We start from the raw sequence: 23,454 nt of genomic DNA, 5'->3' as shown, positions 1-23,454 counted from the left end.
GTCTGAAAAGCATGCTTTTTTCCCCCACATGTACTGTGTTTCCACATCCCATCCCCTCCAGAACGCTTTACCTCCACCTGTTTCCAACAGTAAACAGGTTTCCTCAGGTGTCTCCCCCACAGTCCAGGAGAAGAAGCAGGGCAAACGGCCGCAGGTGTAGCCAGGAGCTCAGCAAGACAGAAACAACAAAACCAGATCTGTGGAGGAACATCAAGCGTCGGGAAGACTGTCAACACCGGCAGCTGATAGCGGTGAAAGGGGGGGGGGGTTGTCTGAAAACAGACTCTGACATCAGAGCCAAGGCAGATAAGAGAGGGTGTGGATGGTTGTTTGTGCTGCTGCCATGTTGGATGGCAGGAAGATAGATCTGCCTCTGTTGTAGCCAATCGTGCAGGGAGGCTGCCGTGGTATTATTCTGATCAAATAAACAACTTCATACTTATTTTAACAGTTGCCTTTCAATTATTTTCGGTCAGAATATCCCTGCTGTGAATGTTAGCCTGCCAGAGACACTGTAGAATGTGTTTCCAATGATTTCCTCACTTCAAAGTTTGTGTGAAGTTGTATTTAATTACACAGTTTGAATGTCACAGTGAGTAGCTTCATATAAAAGAAGAGTTTCACTGCAGCTTTTACTTTGAACCAGACAGTAAGCAAGGCGGACATAAGCTAAATTCACTGAATTGGAGAGATGCATTCTCTCAAACTAGTTAATGAATGAATGTCACATAAACAGTATAAAATATGATTAATCTGCAGATAAGTCTCAGGCATAGTTGACCAACAGCAACCAAAAGGCATTCATAAACTCATTTAAGCTGCTGGTCCAACTGAGGCCCGAAAACACATCAATTAGGATCCATCTGTAGAAGGAAATCTCATAATATTTCATTACATGAACATAATTAAGTAAATTACATTGAGACATATACAAGCCTTTGCTTTGAATCCTAATGTGTCTGATATTTGATATTCATTTGATGTTGGACTGATCCACAACACACAATTCAATAAACTTCTTACAAATTCTTAAAAGCGCATCTAATCCTTCTGCCTCTTTGAAAAACTCCAGAATCTCTGAATATGCAAATGTCTTTCATTCCAGACGTTTAAACGCAAGATGTTTTTGCAGTGAAAAGCCTCGTCTCACTGTAGTTGACTCGCTGGTGCAGAACAACTCTTCCCCCTTCGGGCAAAATATGTGAAAAACAGACCTCCAATGTATGCACATACATTATCCTGCACAGTGACGGCCCGACAGCCAAGTCGAGCAACAAACGTCACCTCGTATAGAAAGAAGCAGCGATGCGAAGGCTCTGCTGCCCTCTAGTGTCTAACACGCGAACCTGCACTGTGACGTCAGACGCAACGACTTTCCCCGCAACAGTCCTCTCTCTACACATGAAGCAGCAGAACATTTGATTTCTGAAACCGGTCATGTCTGATGAGCACTGCTCTAGGACTCACCTCCTGACTTCCATAAACACGACGCAGAGCGGGTTTATTGTTTGATTATTTCCATAGATAGTCCCATGGGATGAGTAAACATCGTCTACCTTCTGACTCTGCACAGAACTGAGTAGACATACGCTTTTGTTGGAACTATACTCTGTTGTCACTACCTATAGAATACAAATCAGATGAGAGATGCTGAGCAGGAAGAGCTCGGATGTACAGTGCTATAGGGGTAAACAGATGGTGCTTTGAACTCCTCTTCCTCCTGGCTTGCTGTTCTAAAGCAGCGAGCGCAATTCTACCAAGATGATAAAAGGGGGCAAACAAATGGGAAGAAACAACGCGACTCAAATCAGTTTAACGTGATCAAAGGTGCGTTGAAAACACACCTTGCAGATACATGAACAATACATATCACAGCCTGTGAATAGCACAGACAATATAATACGCTTTGTGAATATTGTATGTGCAGTAGTGGAATCTGAGATTGATGACTGGCAATATATGACACCCAAAACTACAAACACAAGGACAAGCTGATGGCACAGTACTGGGCACATCAGTGGCACAAATATAACAGCCTTGCAGATGATCTGTTATGCAGCAGATGAACTCACTAGAGGGAGAGAGGTTGAGGAGCTTTAGCACCTAATAATCATTTATTATCAAAACCATCAAGTCAAGCGCCAAACTAAAACCTGGATTTCCCATGCTGCAACTTTATAGTGTTGTTTGTTGTTGCTGCGATATACTGTATGATAAATAACAACTAAGACGTGAATGCTGGCTAAATAAGTTTTTCTAATCTTTTTAAGTCACATTAGAAATTACATCCAAGAATTTAAAGTATGTGAAGGTCTTCAAGATTCTATAAGATATGCTTTTAGTCCCAACATGGATGTTATGGTCAGATTGGGCTGAAATGGTACCGAGTGAACTCGTGATCATGATTTATTTAATGCATCTGTAGCCTTAAAGCCCAAGCCGATGTGACACAACTATAGGGTCTGTCTCTTTGAATCTTTGGAGAGCTCTCTCCAGTAGTCCTCCATATGACAAGTACAGGGTTTGTCTGGAATTATCAAAAAGACCAAACCTATTTAATAATCTCCAGCAACGGGTTACTTTAACCTCGAGACGACGCTCTAGCTCTCTAGTGCATCTGCCATGAATACGTACGGCAGGATCTCATATCAGATCAGTTCTGTAATTAATATTCTGTTATTAGCAAACCATCTGCTTCAGCAAGCAACACATACGTCACACATGGAATGTTTAACCACATTTTGACAAAACAAGATTGTCTATGCAAATCTATTGTAAGAATTATTAAGCAATATTCTGTGTGTTTAACCATAATATCTTTAAAATTGTAGACATCGCTGCGTCAAAAAAAAAATCCCACAAGACCAAACCCTGGTATACCAAGCAGATTGACTTTATTTGTATCTTCCATGTTAATTAATTGCCATCATCATCATCATCGCCAGGACCGCATCAGTTAACAGTGTTATTGCCACCAGCTCCATTACCTTCACTGTCATCATCCGCTCAAAATGAAATAATTACACTCTCTTAAATAGGCCAGTGACAACAGCTATAATCTGGTGTGATATTAACAATCTCGTTATCAGTTACATATTAATTAGCTTAGACATTTTTTTTGCTCGACGGTGCTTGAACGGAAAAGCCCATTCCTGGCTTTACACGCGACTGTGTGTAAAGACAATAACGCCTTGTATGTGACATTATTGTTTGGAACTCCATAAGAGGCTGCATGTACATAACAACTACATTGTGGCAACAGCTCATTTGTTTTGACAGCTCACAGGTAATCCAGCAGCATTAGATATTTAGCGGGGAAGAAAATGAGCATCGGGGATATGTCGCGTGACGTGATCGTCACTGCAACTGAGCGACCTTTAGGGCGCAGGTTTTACCACGGATCTAGCTTTTGATAGTTTTGCTGTCCAATGGAGATACTCAACAATCAGGTGACTCAGCATATATTAAAGCAAAGGAAATAAATTGACCCTGATCCTAATATTAGTCCCGACCCAAAACACCGAATATCAGAAGGCTGATTATACTGTTGTTATTGTATTGCCTTCGACTCAGAAGAGTTCCTACTGACACATTACGGTCATTTAGAACAATGTGATTCTCACGTTGCGTCGAGGATTACACGACAGCGCACAGCTGCTCATGAGTCCAGTGCAAAAACAAAGGGCGGCGATGCATGTATCACACAGATACGAGGCTCAGTATAGCTACAATACAAGTGTTGCACAATGGAAAACTGCTACTTTTCATCATGTATAAAAGCGCAGCACTAAGGTGCCCGCGGCTGATACCAGACTGTGATCCTGGCTGCTGTTTTTAGTTCTGAAGAAGACTCGTCAATGCACACAAATATTCACATTAAAGTGTCTGAGGTCAGAAGTCAAAAAGAACACCCTGAATTCTGCTTTTGGTCAATTACAATAACTGTGAGTTGAACACAGTCCATGGAGAACACGCTTTTCTATTTGTTACCTGATAGTTTGTAGTATCCACATTAGACTAAAAGTCAAGTGCTTCTGAAAATCAAAACTGGAAAATACCGCTGGAATTCATGTGATTTCACGTCAAACCAACACTAAACATGTTATTTTTACAGTGTTGACAAACTCGGTATGACTCCTCGACTCGTCCCATGACCACAAGAGAAACAGTAACAGTATTGACAACAATACATCGGTCATAATTGCTATAAGCATTATTATAAGATAGTCAGGTGATGATGTTGATGAGAAGGTGGGAAACGAGAGCAGAACTATGTGCCCACTGAAAACAAAGAAAACTGCATGTGGGCACAAGAAACCAGATGTGGGTTTTTTTAGAGTGGCCTTCTTCATAATAGCGAATGTTGATCACGAACCAAACGCCGTCCTCTGTGGTTGGTGTCGTAGGGCAACGCAGCCAGGTAATGAGTTCTGCAGTGAGAATGGAGGCTCAGTCACAAAATGCAAACGGCCTTTTATCCAACAGTGCTGTCGTTTTAACGTCCGAAGCTCCCGTTGCTTGTGGTTATAAAGTTCAGAAAGCTGCTTAGCGACGTCTACAAGTCCAGCCACAAAGCAGGGATGTCGGCAATATTGCTTTGCAAAACATTCAGTCACATTGAAAAAAAAATAAATAATTGATCAGTGAAGATAAATGCACAATCACATAGAACTGCACTGCTCTCTGTGGGGTTTAAACTTTTGGATTTTGTTACCTCCATCAGTGATGTCATAGGAGGCGCTTTTTTGTTATCCGCTGCCAAAGAACAGATGAGACTAAACATCAGCGGCCGGGTTGTGTGCAGATGTGGAACGTGCTGAACCCCACAGAGAGGAGGACTGCAGCTGCTTTCTACCCTGTTCGCTATCTTCATCTCATCTTGATTCACTGCTAGTTTGCCCTCTAAATGCAGCAGCAGCAGCAGCAGCTCTGCACCGTCGTGATACGTAAGGCTGTGTCGCCACCTAGTGGACAAACCCAGCAGCCTGCAAGCTTCAGCCATGCCACAAATGTAGAAGACACATTCTGGGGTGGGTTTACGCGAGCTGCACCTGTGCATTTTGCCGACTTTGTATTTTTGCTCCTTAGTAAACCCACCCTTTTGTCCCCTTGTGTACATGTGTGGTGCTGTAGCAGCCCCCTCCCCACAGCACAGACCAGATGATTGTACACTGTGTGGACTAACCTGTCCCTGCTGCTATTGTCTATGTGTGTGTGCATGTGTGTGTGTGTGTGTGTGTGTGTAAGCGCAGGCTTTTGCTTTGGCATGATGGATGTTATGTGTGTGAGACAGCTTGTGTTGACACAGGAACGCAGCATAAGCTGAAATCCTGAGCAGAATAGTTGGCAACGTCGGACACAAAGGCAACATAGCAGGACAGCTCCATGCTTACAGTGCGCGTGTGCGTGTGTGTGTGTGTGTGTGTGTGCGTGTGTGTGTGCATGTTTGTGTTAAGACTATGTTAGGGGCTACTATGGGTATTGGGTGAATGTCTAGTCTAAAATAAGCTGTTATAATGGCTGCTTTACTGCTGTGAAGAAGCATGCAAGCGCGCATGAGAGTGTGTGTGTGTGTGTGTGTGTGTGTGTGTGTGTGTGTGTGTGTGTGTGTTTGTGTAAGACATCATGGGCACAAAAGTTCTCTTGGCACACCTGAAGCAGCTGAGGACACACTTTTGACACACTTTGAGATAATAAAACACAGTTATAAATATCCAGTGACATCACATATGAGTGGAATGCGCTCGTCTGTTTGAAATAAATACATAAACGAGACTTGCAAGCGAGTAAAACTGGGTCTAAGCGCAATTCAGAACCGGAGGCTCGCCGATCAAAGCTCATTGGGAAGCCAAGAGCAGCGTCTGTTTTACAAAAACAAAAACAAACCAAAGAAAGTAAAAATAAAGACGGCGTGAGAAATCTCTGAAGCTTACAAAGTCATTTGGATTTTAGACATTACTTAAACAACCTGAAACAATATCTACTCAAGTATGCAGATGATATAAAAGTAGCAAATAACAGACTGAATTTCTATTTCTATTTAGACAGAAATGTAAAAGCAATCACAGTTCAAATTGGAGCTCACTACATGTGATTTCAAATTCAAAGTGGCTGACTGGCTCTAGAACAAAACGCACACAGAGAACAAACAGTGATTGACAATTTGTAAAAGCAACACAATCAAATGAACCCAGAAGTGTTGTCAGTGCGTTTTAGTGCTTCTTTTTGTGAAGGGACATTAATGGAGACGATTTTATCCACAAGTCTGAGATAACGATTATATAGCTGTAAAAATAATTGTCATTTTAATCTCACATTTTCTTCCTTTCGTCGTCTGTTTAAGCAAGTCACGTTCCAGTTCTCCAGTCGTATAGAAACACTGTTGCTGTTCATTTTCTCCGTCAGCTTTTCTCCCATTAATTATTCCGTCCATTCGTTAGCTGGTGCCCACTTCAGCTTGTCCCCCAAAGATAGCGAAGATCTGTGAGCCAGAATTGGGGTGTGTGTGGGTGTGTGTGTGTGTCCCGTCCACCAAACCAGGTCAGCACTCGTGCTCTACTTTATCCCGCCGTCTCTGCTGAATCCGGGTCGGATGTTGCCCGTTACATTATCCATATTCGTGTGTGTGTGCGTTCCGTCAACATGTGGATCTCCTCATCATTTTTTTTTTTGCTCTGTTTTCCCGGGAAACTCCTCGCGTAGGAGACTTCTCCCCGACCTCATTCAGTAAGTGTGCTTTTCAGTGTCGTGTCCGAGGTGAAGCAGACAGAGAGCGAGGGGGAGACAGCGTCCGACGTTCCAACATGTGGCTGAAGTGAAGGGCGCTGTGCTGGAAAGGTTAGGAAAAGATCCGCTAACTACCGTAACTGCTTCGTGCTACTGCAGCAGGTTAAGTGTGCTTTGTAAAATAGATGCACTGATAGAAGCCAATTGTCTCTCCCTGGACTGATCCTGGACTGATCCTCCAGAGTGAATCCCTCTGGACTCTTGTCTGCATTGTGTTGAAATTATCTAAATCTGTGTCGATTGATGGTGGATCACTGCTTTTTTTTGGCACTGCATTTTTTTTTTTTGCAATGGCAAAACATATTTGCTACACAGCTGTGAGTGGCTCCTGCACAACGGCTGTTATTAAAATGACGCCGGCTAACTTTTACACATTTAAACCGGTGAGGCGATGTTTCAGAGAGCACCGTTACTGATTTCTTCAAGAGGAGGAGGTAGCAGCGCGGCGCGATCTCGGCCAGACGTGTATTCTGTCGCAGGGCCGATCGTCATGATCACATCGTTGGCTTCATCAGCAATTTTGTTGTCCGCACAAAGCAATCTAAAGTCTGATTTCTCCCTGTGTGTGTTGTTTTTCTTTATTAGGAGGATGCCAGCCTAGCTCGACAGCTCAAGTTTGACTTCCCATGCAGTCCAATATTATGGACATAAATGAGATAACGAGGTGGTTTTTTCATGCCTAAACACATACAGTATTGTGATATATAGTATATTGATATTGGAGGAAGGAGGTTTACTGGTTATTCTAACTTTTTTTTGTCTTCGTATTGTGCAAGCCTATCTTCGGGTACAAATGTTTAAAACTAGAGCGCAACTACACAGGCATAACTGGAGGAAATCAGCTCGACATTTGACTCTCACTTTGTGTTGGCAACCTTTCTAAATCTTTAAAGGCCAATCTTGTCTACGTCTTTTGCTCCTCTACGCATCGGGTAAATAAATACAATATACAAACGTAGCTATAGGTCATAAAAAGAAGGTGGGAAACATCAGATTTATAAAATGTGATCCTGGAGGAGAAACCTCTCGTCTAGAGGAGATGAACTGTGTGGAGCGAGCCGAGATGAAAACTGATCCGAGGAGCAGAGAGAGGTGTATCACATAACCACCACTTTAAAAAGAGGAAAGGGAGGAGCGGATGAGAGAAGATGGCAGAGGGAATAGAGGAGGGAGAAGTTAATGACGGATGCGGCGAATCTATTCTGGTACAACGCCCTCTCACTCATAACACAAGATGTGCTAATTGCAAAAAAAAGATGTTGCGTCTAACTAGTAGCGCTTTAAAAAATTAAATAAAAAAAGATGTGTTGCTCAGCATTACACTTCTGCACCTTGTGGTTTTCAGTGCAGAGAGAAGTGAGAGAGGGAGGAGAAGAACAGAGGAGGTGACAAAATGGAGGGAGGAGAGCAGACGGGAGCCAAGAAGAAGAGGAAGCCCTTCATCTTATGGGGTTTTTTTTCCTATCAACTCCATATCAGTAATGGACAGAGAGTGGTGCGGAAGCTAATGGTGAAGTGAGGAGTAAGGCGGCATGAAGGGGAGGAAGGAAATCAATGAATATGCTTTTATTTTAGGTTTTATTGTTATGGTTGCTGGCCAAGCGCTGTGAGGAGTTGTATCGGAACTCTTCAAAGCCCTGAGAAACACCTCTTTGGGACCCGTCTGGAAAAAGGTTACTTTGGGAAACTATTTGAATGCTTTTTGATTCCCTGACGAGATTAAAAGGTCAGGATTGCTGCTCAGAGGGGGTTTTGTCTTTTTTATTGCTCCTCCTCTTGAGTTGATCTTTTTGATAACTCGGTTTTGTTTTCTGCCTGAATCTGGTCCATTATGGTCTTGTTTTGTATTCTACTTCTTCTCTTTGTCTATTGTCCTCCTTTTCTTTTTTTTTACATTTACCTTGCCAAAAGCATGTCTTTGTGTCTCTCACTCTACTTCTCTACATTGCATTTTGTAATTCTTTGTGTTCTGATCTGTTTCTTATATCTAGGAATTCTCCTTTCGTCTTTTTAATAATCCGTATGTTTTGTCTTCCTCTGAGTATTTCGATTTTTATCAAAACCAAAGCTTCGAGCATTTAAAATACAATCTTTTTTTGCCGTTCCTCCACCTCTGTTTCTTTTGAAAAAAATACCCACTACCACTCAGCTGGTTTGGAGTCTCTCCACTGTTCTCCAATCTGCTATCTTTAGACTTGTTACTCCTCCCACTCCTGCTCTTGCATAGATATATCTGGAAATAGACATTCCCGTGTTTTCAGTCTTTCCGTTCCTCCTAAGCATCCGATCGCCCCCCCCCCCTCTCTCTCTCTCTCTCACACAGTCTGTGTACCAAAGTCTACAATTACAAGGGTTTTCTTGACTTTGCTCATATTCTCAGATTCGTATTATCTTGCTGTTCTGAATCAGTGTGTTTTGTACAGTATGCTCTCCTGCCCTCTTTTCCCTTTCGTCCATCCATCGCAGCTGTTCTTACCTCCTATGCTTTTTTTTTCTCATCTCATTCATTCCTCACTTCCATCGTGTCTCATTTTCTCTCATCCGCTTCCTCTGTGATCCACTCTTTTCGTTGTGTTCGGTGCCTTCTTTCATCTCCCTCAGTCCTCTGCCCAGACCTCCGTGCTCTTGATGTTTGCTTTGCGGATCGTCACATGTCATCTCCGGCGTGGCAGCTCTCCTCTCCGTGAATGATGAGGACGGGAAAGAAGAACGCGTCCTGGTAGGATGGAGGACGCTCCCTCCCTCCCCCATCGCCCTCCCTCACCTCGCTACCCCCTCCACTGTCTTGCTCTGCTTCTTCATCCCTCTCTCTGCTCCCTCTTCCCTGTTCCCTTCTCCTCACCTCCTCCTCCTCCTGCTCCTCTTCCTCGTCGTCATCCCCTTCTCCCTCAAGCACTCCTCTTGTCTCCTCGTTGTCCTGTCTTGAACCTAAACCAAGAAATCCTCCACCTCCTCCTCCACCACTACCCCCCCCTCCTCCCCCACCTCCTCCTCCATCTTCCCTACTTCCTCCCAGCCCCCCTCCCATGCTTCTTGAATGAAACAGGTTGTTCTGGCGCCCTCCTCCAAGTCTCCCGAGAGAGAATCCACTCCGACTGAGCACCAACCGTCCCCCGATAGCTCCACCGCCCTGCCCTGCTGCCCTGATGCCTGCCACGGTAGCGTTCAGGAGGGCTGTGGTTCCCATGGGGGCCCTTAGCCTGGAGGGAAGACTGGAACTCGACGTGGTCCTCCGACATCGGGGGCAGCTCTGGAGGAGGTAAGCAGAGTTGAACACGACGGGCAGAGCAAGAGGAGGTGGGTTGCTCCCCTGGCTGGGGGTGGAGCTCGTTGGCCCAGAGATGGGCGTCGAGGCGGTGGGGTTTGTCCCCCCACTCATGTCCAAGTCCATAAGGAGGGCTTCAGAGTAGCTCGGCACCATCTGTTGGTTACAGCGAATGTGCCACTCCAATTCCGTCATGTCCACCGTGTTGACCCGAGAGATGGCTCTGTAACTCGTCCCATTTAGACCAATCCCAGGGTGGATTCCATTCTCAGTCCCTCCATCAACCCCATCCCCCCTTCCCCCTCGACCTAGCCCTCCTCCACCGCCTCCTCCTCCGCCACCATCCTCGTCCTCCCCGAACAGCTTCTCCACATGGTAGTGTACATACGCTATGCGGTATTCTGCCACGACCCGCAGCGGCCACGACAGGAGGAAAGCAGAAGCCAGCCAGAACACCCTGTGCCGAGAAAACCAGGGCTGGTGAGCGGGATCTGGGAACGCCAGGATGTGTTCGCGGAAGTCCACGTTCTTCAGGTGCATGCCCTCCCTGGCCTCCATGTAGTCGTCAAGCCCCTCGTTCTCCCCGAAGAAGCGCGCTCGCTTGAAATACCAGAAAGAAAATGTGTAAATGAATTAGAAACAGAACAATTGATAGAGCGGGTCTTCCAAAGCCAAGCAGCATGTCTTTAACCAACTAAAGTAGTTTGTGGGGTTACTGGTTATGTGCTTTTATTACCGGATTTGCCGGACCTGGTCTTTAATTCCATGCCTTCGACATGGATCATCAGCTGGGGAGGAGGCTAACCTTTTGCCTGCCATCAAGTGTACCATTTTACAGTTCTCAAATAAAATAGTTGGCTGTAAACATTAAAGTACTTAAGTAGGTCATGTTTCGCTACTAAATTGAGACCGTTTCATAAGCAGTTAAAAGTTCTCCACAGTAACTTTAAAAAGTCACCTGCTGGAGACAGCATTTTCAACAAACTCATTGGACTAATGTTTTTTAATTACCTGGCTAGCTACAGCTCAATCTGCCGGCGACGGTCGTAATTTCAAATGGAAAAAAAAAATCTGTGGTTGCTGGCTCGAAATAAGAAGCCTGCTTTTGTCTATCTCTGCCAAAAATCAAGGACTGATCGTCTTCAAAAAGGGGGAAAACGATCAATTAGAATATAACAGCTGGCAATCTGGAAACTGGGGTTGGGCATCTGTCCTTATTTCTTTTTTACATTTTATGGATAAAAAGTTTAATTGATAAAATTGAACAGAATTAACTATATGAAATATGTTATTTTCTATCTTTTTTTCATATCTTACCTGGGTGAGGTAGGCAGCTTCTGCACGTGCACTTGAGAAGCTGAAGAGCACCAAAAAAAAAAGTCACTAACATGTTTACCCCCCCCCCCCCCCTAAAATAATAATCTTCCGCCATGTCTTGTGACCAGTGGTGGTAAGTGGTGGGCCTCTAACCTGAAACACTTGGTGAAGCGGAGGCGAACAGCAGGGTGCCGCTGCAGGTCCAGCAGCTCCTTCGATACGTCTTTGACACCGTAGCGGGCGTAGTCGAACTCTGAACTGGAGGCATGAGTGTTCACCCGCTCATGGTAGACCTGAGGGGGGCATAGATGGGAGTGTGATGGACGGGAAACGGGAGAGGAGGACAGACGGGATGTTAGAGAAAGAAAGAATCAAGTTATTGGGAAGACATTTGAACTTTTTAAGACATGTCATCTATGTTTCATCATCAATAAAGCATGGCTACTTAATAGAATGATATCTGTCTTACTGCACACAGCTGTTTGTGCACAGCCCCGCAATACTTCACTAGGAGAAATTAAGATTTGCATCGCAGTTATTTTAAAAAGTTTAGGGAATTAGAAGTTATGTTCTGCAGTGTAACTATGAGCAACCTAAAAAGAAACGGACAAACAGGACAGAAGGTGGAAGGATGTATCACCTGTGTGGTCGTATATGCATCTCCGTTGCGGTATCTCGTCACCTGCCTGGTCCTCCTCACGTAGTGATAGCTGATGGCCTTCCACCAAATGCAGGGTGTGGCCTGCTGAAGTCTCTGCACACGCTCGTACACTTCCTGTGTCAAGGAATGAAGGAATGATAAACACATGTGGACATTTTTGTAAAGACTTCTTTCTAAATAAACCTGTTAAAAATGAGGACTAACAATCAAAAAATATAACGATGCAACATTGCCTGAGCAGTTCTTGCAATGGTGATACAAGCAGAACAATTAAGTTCCTATTATTATTATTATTATTATTATTATTATTATTATTATTATTATTATTACAGTATGGTTACATCCGTGCAATCTGGTGCTAGTCCGACCCTGCCAAGTTTTGTTTCGCATATGTGCCCCTGACAGTCTGGACTAATGTAAGAGAGTATTTTGGTTTTGGCAGTGGCACATAGCAAAGACAAAGAGTAACCACTGTGCATTTGGAGCAATGTGCATCCTGGCATTCCTGATAACAGACACAGCAGACTAGAATAGACCGATGCCCCAGGTCAGCTCATTTCTGTATGAGTGGGCAAGTAGTGTTATTTTAGGAAAGTAGGAAACAGAGTAAAACGGTTTTCTCTCTTTGTGAAATGCTAAAATGTCTGATTTAACTGCATTAAAAACTGTCTGTGCAGACATTTAATACATCACAATCATTATATTTAGTCAACCTTTACATTTAAAAGCATTTTGCTGACGCCATCATGCTGAACAAGCTTCAGTGAGTAAACAGATTCTCCTGTTTAGCTCAAGGTCAGAGACCTATTTCTGGACTCCTATTGCAGCAGCAGACTCCACAGTGTGTTGGGTGTTGGGTTAAGGCATTCTCCCAAGATATCAGACCCCCTTGCTAAACACTTAATTCAATGCTAAAACCGGTTTTCACACGGACCTGGAATTCAGCATGAGCCAACATGGCCGTCTTGGAGAAGCAGTGCCAACACTCCACCAGGTACACCACGTACAGCATTGCCAGGAAGGCCAGGGGGATGTAGACGTAGCCGCTGGAGCACGGGCTCTCCAGGTGCAGGATGTCGTTGTAGTAGGCGGCGGAGGTGGCGTCGTCGTCGGCACCGAGAGGCACGGAGGAGGAGGAGCCGAGAACGGGCACGCGACAGAGAGCGCACCAGGCGAGCGTGGCAAAGCAGCCGTACATGAGGAGGGTCAGGAGGAGGCACTTCCAATGGGACTCCCGACACAGGGACGAGGCCAGAGACTGCTGGACCGGCCGCTGCTGTGGAAACAGACGGAGAGGAGAGAATAGGTGTTAAGATGCTCCTGACCGCACACGGAGGAAGCCATTCATACATATACACAACGTTGGATGGATTTCCCCCTGACATTTGAGGTCTTAAAGACTTAATTGATCCTTTGACTTCCCCTCAAGCCTTTTGGGTTTTAGTGAAATGTCTTGACAGATAGTGGATGGATTGCCATGACATTTGACATGACATGCCTCACAGTCTGAATCCTGATGACTTTGGTCTCGCTAAGTCAAAAAAATCTATTTGTCCAGTAATTTGTTTTAGTATGAAATACCTGCAAAACTGAAGACATTCCCATCGTCCTACTACTTGGCTAATTATGCTTTATATTTAGTGCCTATTAAAAAATGCCAGCATGCTAACACACGCTATGACGGTAAACATTACATTACATTGCTTAACATTATCATGGTAACATTGTCGTTGTGATGCAGATGTTACCATAAAGCTCAAAGTATCACTGTGCCTAAGTAATACAATTATGCAAGTGCAACAGCAAGTCTTTCTGTACATGTTGTGCACTAACCGGTTAGCCTCAAAGTGAATGATACTTGTTGGGTTACTTGGGTACAGGTAATTATTATTTATTACTTTCAAATTTGACTTCCAATTACTGATTTGTTTTAAGCTCCATGATTAAATGTAATTCACAGTCACTTCTTACTAATTCTATCCTCAGGCTGTAAGAGATGTGCAACATCTGTGGCAATAACACTAAAACAAGCCACACACACACGTGGTGAACCCAGTCTGAGCTGCGCCACTAGACGCGACCGAGTTCTACGTTCTCATGTTGAAAGTCAGGACGATCATAAATAATGCAGTATGCTTCGCGGTGTGGACCTTTAATAACGTCTGACAGGTGAAGACGAGTGCAGCTATGGTGGCGATAGAAAATGTTTGTCAGAGAGGAAACACAGATCTGGTATACCTGGTGACGTGACCCCCCCCCCCCCCCCCCCCCCCCCAACACACACACACACACACACACACACACACACACACACACCAGTGAGTTTTTAATAACCATAATCTTCCCGTTTGGTAAATAGTGTTGTACTTCAGAGCAAGGGTGTAAGCTGAGGTCTTGAACTAAGGAGTGCATCAAACTAACCCTCACCCATCATAGGATAAGTGCTGCATATTACACACACACACACACACACACACACACACACACACACACACACACACACACACACACACACACACACACACACACACAGTTTATGCCTCTCTCTAAGTGCACACTTTGACACAGCCTCATTTGCACTGTGAAGACATCGTATTACAGTGCACTCAAACACACACGTATGCATTAGATACACAGACATAGATGGTCTAATGTGGCCCTCTTCCTCTTCTTCTTCTTCTTCTTCTCTCTGACCGCGCACACGGAATCTTGCCCGTTGCTCGGCATTGTAATGCAGCCAGCGGAGAGTGTGTGAATAATTTAGATGAGAGCGATACTTCTAGACTGTTCTCCGGCTTCACCGACTCCAGTCCAACATCAGCCGCGTAACACATGCCGCTTCAATTTGTGTGCGTGAATGAGGGACGGAGAGGGAGGCGGGGAGAGATTGAGGGGTTTATGTGAAAAGACATAAAGCTTGTGTGTTATGCATGTCGCATATCATACGAACATAAAGCGAGAGAGGAAACACGGATGAGATATATTTGTCCTGTTTCCAGAGTGTGCTTAGTCGTGTTTATTTGTGTCTGTACTTGCATGTGTCCTCTCCAGGCTCGCACTGAATGCGACAAGGAAAAAGAGCAACAAAAAAAAAAGATGGAATGACACCAGTGTCCTCTCTCCTCCTCTCAGCCAAGTCTGCCTGTCCTGTCAGCACGTAGCTGCCCCCCCCTTTATCTCTCACTCCTCCAATGCAGCTGTAATTTGCTATCCACTAGCATATTTGGCTGGCTGCGACACACACACACACACACACACACACACACACACACACACACACACTGACTTTCTTTTTTTTTTTCCTACCACTGTATGTCAAGGGCAAGTAGTGAAAGTCAGCGTGAAGGGAGCCTACACTCCACCAGTCCAGTCCATCATCCCCCTGTGAAAGCCCCCCAAAACACATCCAACTGCCAAAACACTGCCTTCTGTTTGCCTTTTATCTCCACAGCCTCCTTCCTTTCCTTACGTAATCTTTTTTCTCCTTCCCCGAATCTTCCCTCCCACCTCCTAAGCATCCACTCCCCCAATCCCAACCTCGCTGTCTCCTCGTCTTTCGTCCTCCGCTCTCATCCTCTCTGAAAGTCTGTCTCTAAGTGGATTGATTGGGATGAAAGAGGAGTGCAGAGAGAGAGAGGGAGAGAGGGTGTGAGGAAGCGTGAGAGAGATGGAGAAGCGGTCATGAACTTTTCCTGAATTCATGTATGAATGGAGGCAAAATGACAAAGAGAGAGAGAGAGAGAGAGAAAGAGAGAGAGAGAGAGAGAGAGAGAGAGAGAGAGAGAGAGAGAGAGAGAGAGAAAACAGACTGCACCTTTCTCCAAGGGACTCCACTGCCAAAAATTCATCCTCATCTTTCCTCTTTCCTTTTCCTCTAACCTTGTGAAAATAAATGTTGCCAAAAAAGAGAAGATCTTCTTGCAATAACAAGCGTCTCTGCAGCTGGTGTGTGCCCAGCGAGAGGAAAGGCAACCCCTGGACAGGAGTCAAATTATTCCTGCATGCACTTATGCCAATCACTATTCATCAATACGAGCAGTTCTCACTCACACTCACACTCACACTCACACACACACACACACACACACACACACACACACACACACACACAGGTAAAGAGCAGGCCTTACTAAAATGTTCCGTCAGTGAGACACAGAGACACCACAGAGTAAAGTAAAGTAAGTACAGGGTGAACTGTTATTTTTTTAATGTTGTGTACTAGGAAACGTCATCTCTCTGTCCATCGTCTACTCTAAATGATGCTGGCAGTTTACAGTAATAAGACTTTAGATGAGAGAGACCAGAGGGGCCATTTTGATTATTGCACAGTAACTAATAGAAGTTCAGGTTCCACATCCAATAACAATGCACACATGCAGCACGATCAACAGCAGACCGAGCTGTTTGCTATGAGGGACTTCCAATTCATTAGTAACTGCAAAAATGTAACATCCGTACACGTCACTTTGTGTGACTCACTGGGACGATTTTAATGTAAGGCCTAATTTAAGTATGGAGCGCAACAGCAATCCCTTAATTGGCAGCCATCTCCGACTGAATGAATGTCAATGATAATGAGAGCAGAATTTCTATGGAGGAATTGACAAAGAAACTGTATTTACTGTGGATTGGTCACGACGTGGTGAATACGTGGTGCGCTTAAGGAGATCAGTATTCTCAATTAGCACCAGACGTGTGAGGAAGTACAAGAGTTAGCATCCCGCGGTCGTATGCCTTCGCAACCCAGTCAAGTAGCAGTTTATAACATTTAACATTATCCTATTATTACACATTTGTGTGACACCGTCATAAGAGTTATGGCCAGAAATGTGTGGTCACAGTGACCTTTGACCACCAAAATCTAACCAGGTCATCCTCCAGTCCAGGTGGATGTTTGGGACAAATTTAAGGAAATGTGCTCAAGGAGTTCCTGAGATATCAAAGCTTCCGAGGTCAGATGACTGTGACCCTGACTTTTAAATCACTAAAATCTAATTAGTTCAATCTTGAGGCCAATTGGACAAATTTTAAGAAATTCCCTCTAGGGTTCTTGAGACGTCGCGTTCTCGAGGACGGACCGGACTGACAACCCTAAAACGCCTCCGTCACGACATATTTGAAGTGAGTTTTGAAGCATCAACAGGGGACCACAGCCCTGTCCCATTAGAAGCAGTCTCTTGTCAAGGCTACCCACTAGTGTCAGTTCCTGGCTCGTGTCTCCCTCACGCAGTAGTGACCAATCAATGGCGGATGCACTTTGGGCCAAATAAGTACTTTCTAATGAACTCAACGCCTCCCGGTGCAAAACTCTGCAGCTCTTTTGGTTGCGTCACGATGAATTTGTGTTTCAGCTGCCTCCGATGAGCTTCAGCTCTTGTGTCAGGCTGTAACAGATCAAAGGGAAAGCTCACTCTCCCTGAAATCATTATGAAAAGAAATCTATATAGCCGAGTCTGGAGGGTGTCGGCTTTCATTTTTGTCATACTTGGAGTTTGCGCTGCCCCTTCTTGGGAGCTCTTTTGAAGAGGGTTTACACAGGGTGGTATTTACATGACAAATTCTTCATGAATGTTTCATTAATAACTTGCAATAACCTGCATTTGCATAAAACGCATCAGAGTTTGTAGTTGCAGCTGTAGTTATCTGCTGCCTGTCCTGAACCTGCACTTGACAGAGCTCGGCCATTAATAGGATTTGCTTCGGCCAGTAAATGTCTCTGAATTCAATCAATGTTCTATAATCTGGTCTTGTAGGATTCGCCGTAATGTGGTGCTGTAACTGAACAACTCCGCACATATTTGGTTACCGGCTCTTTCTATTTATGTTTGAACACATCACACTTGAATCTCTTATAACTCTTACTATTTAACTCGACTTAGTCTCAGGCTACGGTTTGTCTACAGTACTACCTGCGTGAAGATCATCTTCCCAACGTAGAAGCACTTTCTAATAGTGGCCTAAAAATAAATAATCCAGAGCCTTGTAGACCAGCTGCTATAGTCAAACAACAAAGGGATCTGTATCTGCCAACATGGATCATCAATGATCGGAAAATTTGTATCGCCGGCAAAAAAGAAACGTAATCAGGGATCTCTAAAAGTTATATTTGCTCCTTTTTTCTTTTGAGCCGGTCCGATCTGTGATCTGATCCGTGATCCGATCCAAACGGTGAGTTTTATGATCCATTGCACCACTACCTTCTAAAAAACTGAAACTGACATTGAGCATTCTACATTTGCGCACTGTGCAGAAAGGTTTTGAATGTGTTAGGGGGTCTAGTTGAATGTGTGAATTCCTCCCTCTCTCCGTATCTCTGCTCACACCGATTCAGCTGGTTAGGTGTGACTGGAGCAGCTATAATTAGAAACCCTTGCATGTGGGTGGCAAATGAAGTAAGGAAGTGAGGGCAGGGGAGTGTGCTGTTGATGCCTGCAGAACACCGTGAAAAATGATGCGTCATTTCAACACGATTGGAGAGCAATTTAGAAAGTCAGGATTCTACTACAACAACAACAACAACAACAACAACAACAACAACAACACTTAAAACTGGTGTGTCATTATACTCTCACTATGCTAAAAACACGACTGCTCCATTACTAATGATTTGTTTTAGAGTGTGTTCAATTTAGACCAATTATCCACCAACATCAACTATCAGCAACATGCTGATAGTTGATGTTGGTGGATAATTGGTAAGGTTACATTGTAAGGTGTGCGTCACCTCAATGAACTATCATTGTAAGCAGCAGTCAGCCTTTAATTCATGACGGTTACATCACTAGATGCCAAAGTGAACAGAAGTATCTACTATTCTACTGTTCAGCAGAATGATCAGTATTTCTCATCCACCAATATTCATAAGGAATATCTTCTTAAAATGCATTTTGGCAGTTACTCTAGCTTTCTTATTCGTGATTTGTGCTTAGGTAGAAACTGAATATTTGTGTTTGTGCATATAAATGTTTGCGTTTTTCTTCGATTCTAAAGTTATATAATATAGGATTAAAATTTCAATAATTTGTTTATCTCATTTATAATTTTTCAATAATTATTTTCATTATATGTATTTTACAAATCATTATGGTCTTTAAAATAAATAAACACTACAGTACCACTTATACATACACATAATATTCCATTTCACTGGGAATAAAACACGGAAGAGAAGCTGAAGATGCTCCAACTTCTTTTAAGTTGAGACTTTATTAAGAACACGTCATGAATCTGATGTTGACTTTCTTAGAACCTGTCTCAAGATAAAATTGAAGAATTAATTTATTATGATATTGGATAATGCTTAGAAGATAATGGTGAATGAGGCCCACAGTTTTAACAATGCATGGCACAAAAATCTCAGGTAGTGTAGGTACATTTTGTTTCCTCATCCTCATCTCATGACAAAAACAGTATCATAATGCAAAACAAAAATCAAGAGCATCTTAAGAGCTAAAATTAGGAGCTAAATTTAAGAATTACAAAAAAACAAACCATATCTCATACTGATGTTAGATGATAGTTCGTATGTATCCATTTGACACGGCAACAAAAGTGCAGTCTGCTAACTTATGAGTAGCAGGTGTAAATTAAGTTTAAATTTAATATAATCAACAATGAATTCAGAACATCTGTAAAGCAGAGTGATACATTTATTGCAACATTCAAGTGTTGCTATGCTGAATATCAGCACTTGTGAAATATCTGTTGTGTAATTCAAGTTATTTGCTTGGAATGACTTATTTAAAGAGACATTATTTATCTTTGTGTATTAGTCAGCAGGGATGTACAACAGGCGTGAACTTAGTGAGTGTTCATTTTGGATCAAGTCTTTCAGTTTTGAATATTCTCCTAAGGAGACCAGCGGTTTACAGAACACGTCTGCTGTTCTGTACTCTCTCCTGTTTAGCTATCTGCTTCGTATTTACCGCATGGAGCACAAATTCTCCGTTAGTAAACCCGAGCCTAACGGCTGGTCTTCACATTGTTGTCCGGCGTCATGATGGACGCCAGGCGGCTTTTATGTACCGTTAGCATTTATTTTTATTGCAGTCTGCCTCCATGCTAGACGCGATAGCCATTCCCCATTAACAGTGCCAATGTGGTCACTTTTGTGTGTATGCAAACCTTCATTTACCTTCTTTTTTTCTGTCAATGATTCTTGGGGAAACATTTTCTGTTTTAAAGATGTTTGTGTGGCCGAGTGGCAGGGAGGGTATATGTCATATCATATTATGTTAAAATGTTATAACGTAGATAGTTGCAAATACATTTCTGTCAGAATGAGAGTTGGATACATTGTATTTCCTCTTCCATCATCAGATGTTTTTTTTTTTTTATTCTGATTTTGTTCCCGTTATTCTTTTAAAACATTCATCATGTCTCTCTCACACATTAGATTGATGATAGATTTGTGTTTTCCTCTGCCTGTGCACAGTTTGCGTTGGGATGCCGTATTGTCACGCAAAGAAATTAGGATCCCTTGGTTTGATGCAACAGACCTCTCTGCTCATGGACGTTCGTGCCTGTAGGTGCATATGAATCAAAAATCTCATCTTAATATTAAATCAAGCGGCTCTGCTTCTCCCGTGATAGTGCTTGAGTGAGTGTACATGCATACTCATGTGGGCCAAAGAGCGGATAAAGTTAAGTGAGACGTGAGTGTGCAAATGTTGGAGAGAGGGAGCGTCAAAGAGAGAGAGAGGGTGGGGGGGGGAGCTGTATACTCCATGACAGGCTAATCTAAAACAGGAAGGAGACCAAAGGGGGCAAGATGAGAGAGATCAATAGAGGCAGAGAACAGATGACTGAATTCATTGCATTACACTGTCTGCACTGCAGGCATGGAAGTGGGACGAGAGTGGTGGGATGAAGTGAAAAGCATCAGTTAACAGGCTTACAATCTCTACATGTTATGTGCCAGTATCTTTAAAATTACCAGTAACCTACTGACAAATGCTTAATTATGTACGTTGCATTCGCCATTTCTGGGTAGGCCAGTCTTACATGTTATAAAAAAAAGAAAAGAGTTGGACAATAAAACCTCCTCTTAGTAGTAAGAGTCTGTTAAAGAAAATGGGAGTTTCATGCCCTTGAGGACACTTTGAGTAAGATATTTAAAGCTCATCAGAGCTAAAACTACAGTCAAACAATCAATTCAATCAACAGAGAATGAATGGCTGCCAGAACTAAATGATTCGCTGGCTCCACTTTTTCCAATTTGAGGGTTTGCTGCTTCTTGCGGCTCAAGGCAATTGTGATGGACATTTCTCCGACATTTCAGACAAGAGATTCATTAAATAATAATGAAATGATAAATAGTCTGATAATACGACAACGAAAACAATAGTTGCAGCCCTGAAGTTCACGATTGGAAGATGTTAAGGTGTGAACGACAGAAGAGGTACCTGGTGTGACACCAACCCATCGCCACTAGTACCTGCGTTGCAACACTCACAAGATATTGGTCACTTCCGTCTTTGCAGTGTAGCCCCATTCTTATCCCATTAGACCACATGCATACACAACTCTGCTCTTCCTCTAATGGTATAGTCATTGTCTTGAGTAGTGCAGCCGGGAACGGTGGTGAGAATACAGCGTGCCCACATCCTTAAGTTATCCACGGTTATTTGGCGTAATGTTGTGTCATGCATCGCCTGCTCAATGTCTCTTGTTTTGTCATTATAAAGATGACGTGTTTGAATAAATGATGCTGCATATTGGAGGTAGTAGTAGAGGAGGTGGTGAACTGCGGAGTGGGAGAGGTCACGTACTAAAGCGTGTGTGAGCGGGGTGGCGGGGAAGCAAGGTGGCGTTTCAAACAGGGAGACGGATGCATGGCGTCACACTGCATGTGTAAACATGAATATATGAACTAGATGCCACTTCCCTGCATGTGGAAGGAAGGAGGTAGGATACGGTATAGTCGATGTTAAGGAGATGTGTATAAAGACAGTGATGTCTGCTTAGGTGGTTGGTATGGGATAGAAAACATACTGTTGAGTGGGAATATCCTGCTATTATAAAGAGCAAATCCCTGTAAACACAAAATGAGCTTACTGCTCTGAGGTGTTATTCTGTGTTCTCACCATTCACATTGTGTCAGTGTTATTTTGGCCGAAAGGGGTGTGTGTGTGTGTGTGTGTGTGTGTGTGTGTGTGTGTGTGTGTGTGTGTGTTACTGTGATGTCACCCTCTACTGTATTTCAGTGTCAGCTGCTAAATGAACACACTCTACATTACTAGAAAAACTAAACCATCTCTCCCAGGAGAGACGTATCAAAAGAACAATGTGGTTTTCTTTTGGAATCCCCTCCCCTCTGTTTACCTGAACCACAGCCTCGTCTCCATTCACATTAACAGCCAAGGTCCTGTCCCGTGTCCTTGCTCTTGTGCAAGGCATGAAGGACTTCGGAGGATATAACGCGACTCCTTACGTTAACGGCAGATACACGTTTGTCAATGAACGAGCAGGATTGTCTGGAGTAGGTCATAAATGATGGATAAGTCACGGGTTGTTTGGGAACGACCAGCACGGATGTAAAAAATAAATAAATAGAAGGTGGTTCTTGAAGGGGCAAAATATGCGCAACTTTAAGCTAACTGGACTCTTTGTATCCACGCATTAAGAACCGTGCAGAAAAGGAGCCAGGAGGAGAACAAAAAACCCACAGCAAATGTCCTTACCTGCTCTCGTCCTGACCCTTCCTCCAAAATGGGCTCTTCTGCGGTGGCCGTCTCCTCCTCCGTCTGCATTTTCCCCTCTTGCCACTCCTTCCTTCCTTCCTTAGAACCGGGCACAGGCAGCTCCCACCCCGGTAACGTCCGAAGGCTGGGACCTCCCCGGCGGAGCAGCGAGCTCGGTCACCCCATCCGCCGCAAGTCGGTATCCAATTTCACGATGGCGGGGCCTGCAGCAAATGAGCATCATCGAATCCAGTTTTTAACTGTAACCCCCCCTCCTGCTTTCTTCCGCCGTGTCTTCTCCCGCCGACCCGCTCAGTGTTTCCCGTCCACCCGCGCCATCCTTCGCCTCTCCGGTAGCGGCAAAAATGTGACTAAGCAATCCGAAGTCAAAGCCTCGTCGCCCTCCCCGTCCGAGCCGTTTTCGCTGCCGCTGCCTCTCAAATGATGCTCAGCTGCGAGTGTGCGTATGCGCACGTGTGCGCGCGTGATCGACAGCGCAGGGGGGAGCCAACCGGGACCAAGCTGCAGCTACACGAACGGAGGAAGACGCTAATGAGCGAGGACCTGACACGCGTGACATCAGTTTTGCGCCAGAGTCGTCGAGGTTCAAATGCACGACATCGAAATACAGGGACGGCGAGGGTGACTGTCACTATTCAACTTTGTTTGGTCGTGGTTTGCACCTTGCATTGGGTCTCCGTTGACGTCATATACCAACATCCCCCAACCCCCCATCTATACAC

General features: G+C 44.0%; 1 protein-coding gene across 1 annotated transcript; it reads right to left on the bottom strand.

Moving 5' to 3' along the window:
- Positions 1-2,871: 2,871 nt before the first annotated feature.
- On the bottom strand, positions 2,872-23,148 carry LOC137874647 (transmembrane protein 151A-like). The gene is made up of 6 exons (XM_068713505.1): positions 22,712-23,148; positions 12,964-13,305; positions 12,009-12,143; positions 11,522-11,661; positions 11,369-11,408; positions 2,872-10,651 (listed from the first exon to the last, which is right to left on the bottom strand). Exons 1-6 carry the CDS (start codon positions 22,778-22,780, stop codon positions 9,434-9,436), a joined length of 1,944 nt encoding a protein of 647 aa, XP_068569606.1. The 5' UTR covers positions 22,781-23,148; the 3' UTR covers positions 2,872-9,433.
- Positions 23,149-23,454: the final 306 nt, after the last annotated feature.

This window comes from Cebidichthys violaceus, unplaced genomic scaffold (assembly GCF_023349555.1).
Source record: "Cebidichthys violaceus isolate CVI_PGR_0920_01 unplaced genomic scaffold, fCebVio1.0.p SCAF_19, whole genome shotgun sequence".
In the NCBI taxonomy this organism is placed as follows: Eukaryota; Metazoa; Chordata; class Actinopteri; order Perciformes; family Stichaeidae; genus Cebidichthys; species Cebidichthys violaceus.
Note: the sequence above shows the minus strand (reverse complement) of the source record. Positions and strands in the feature narration are given on the sequence as shown.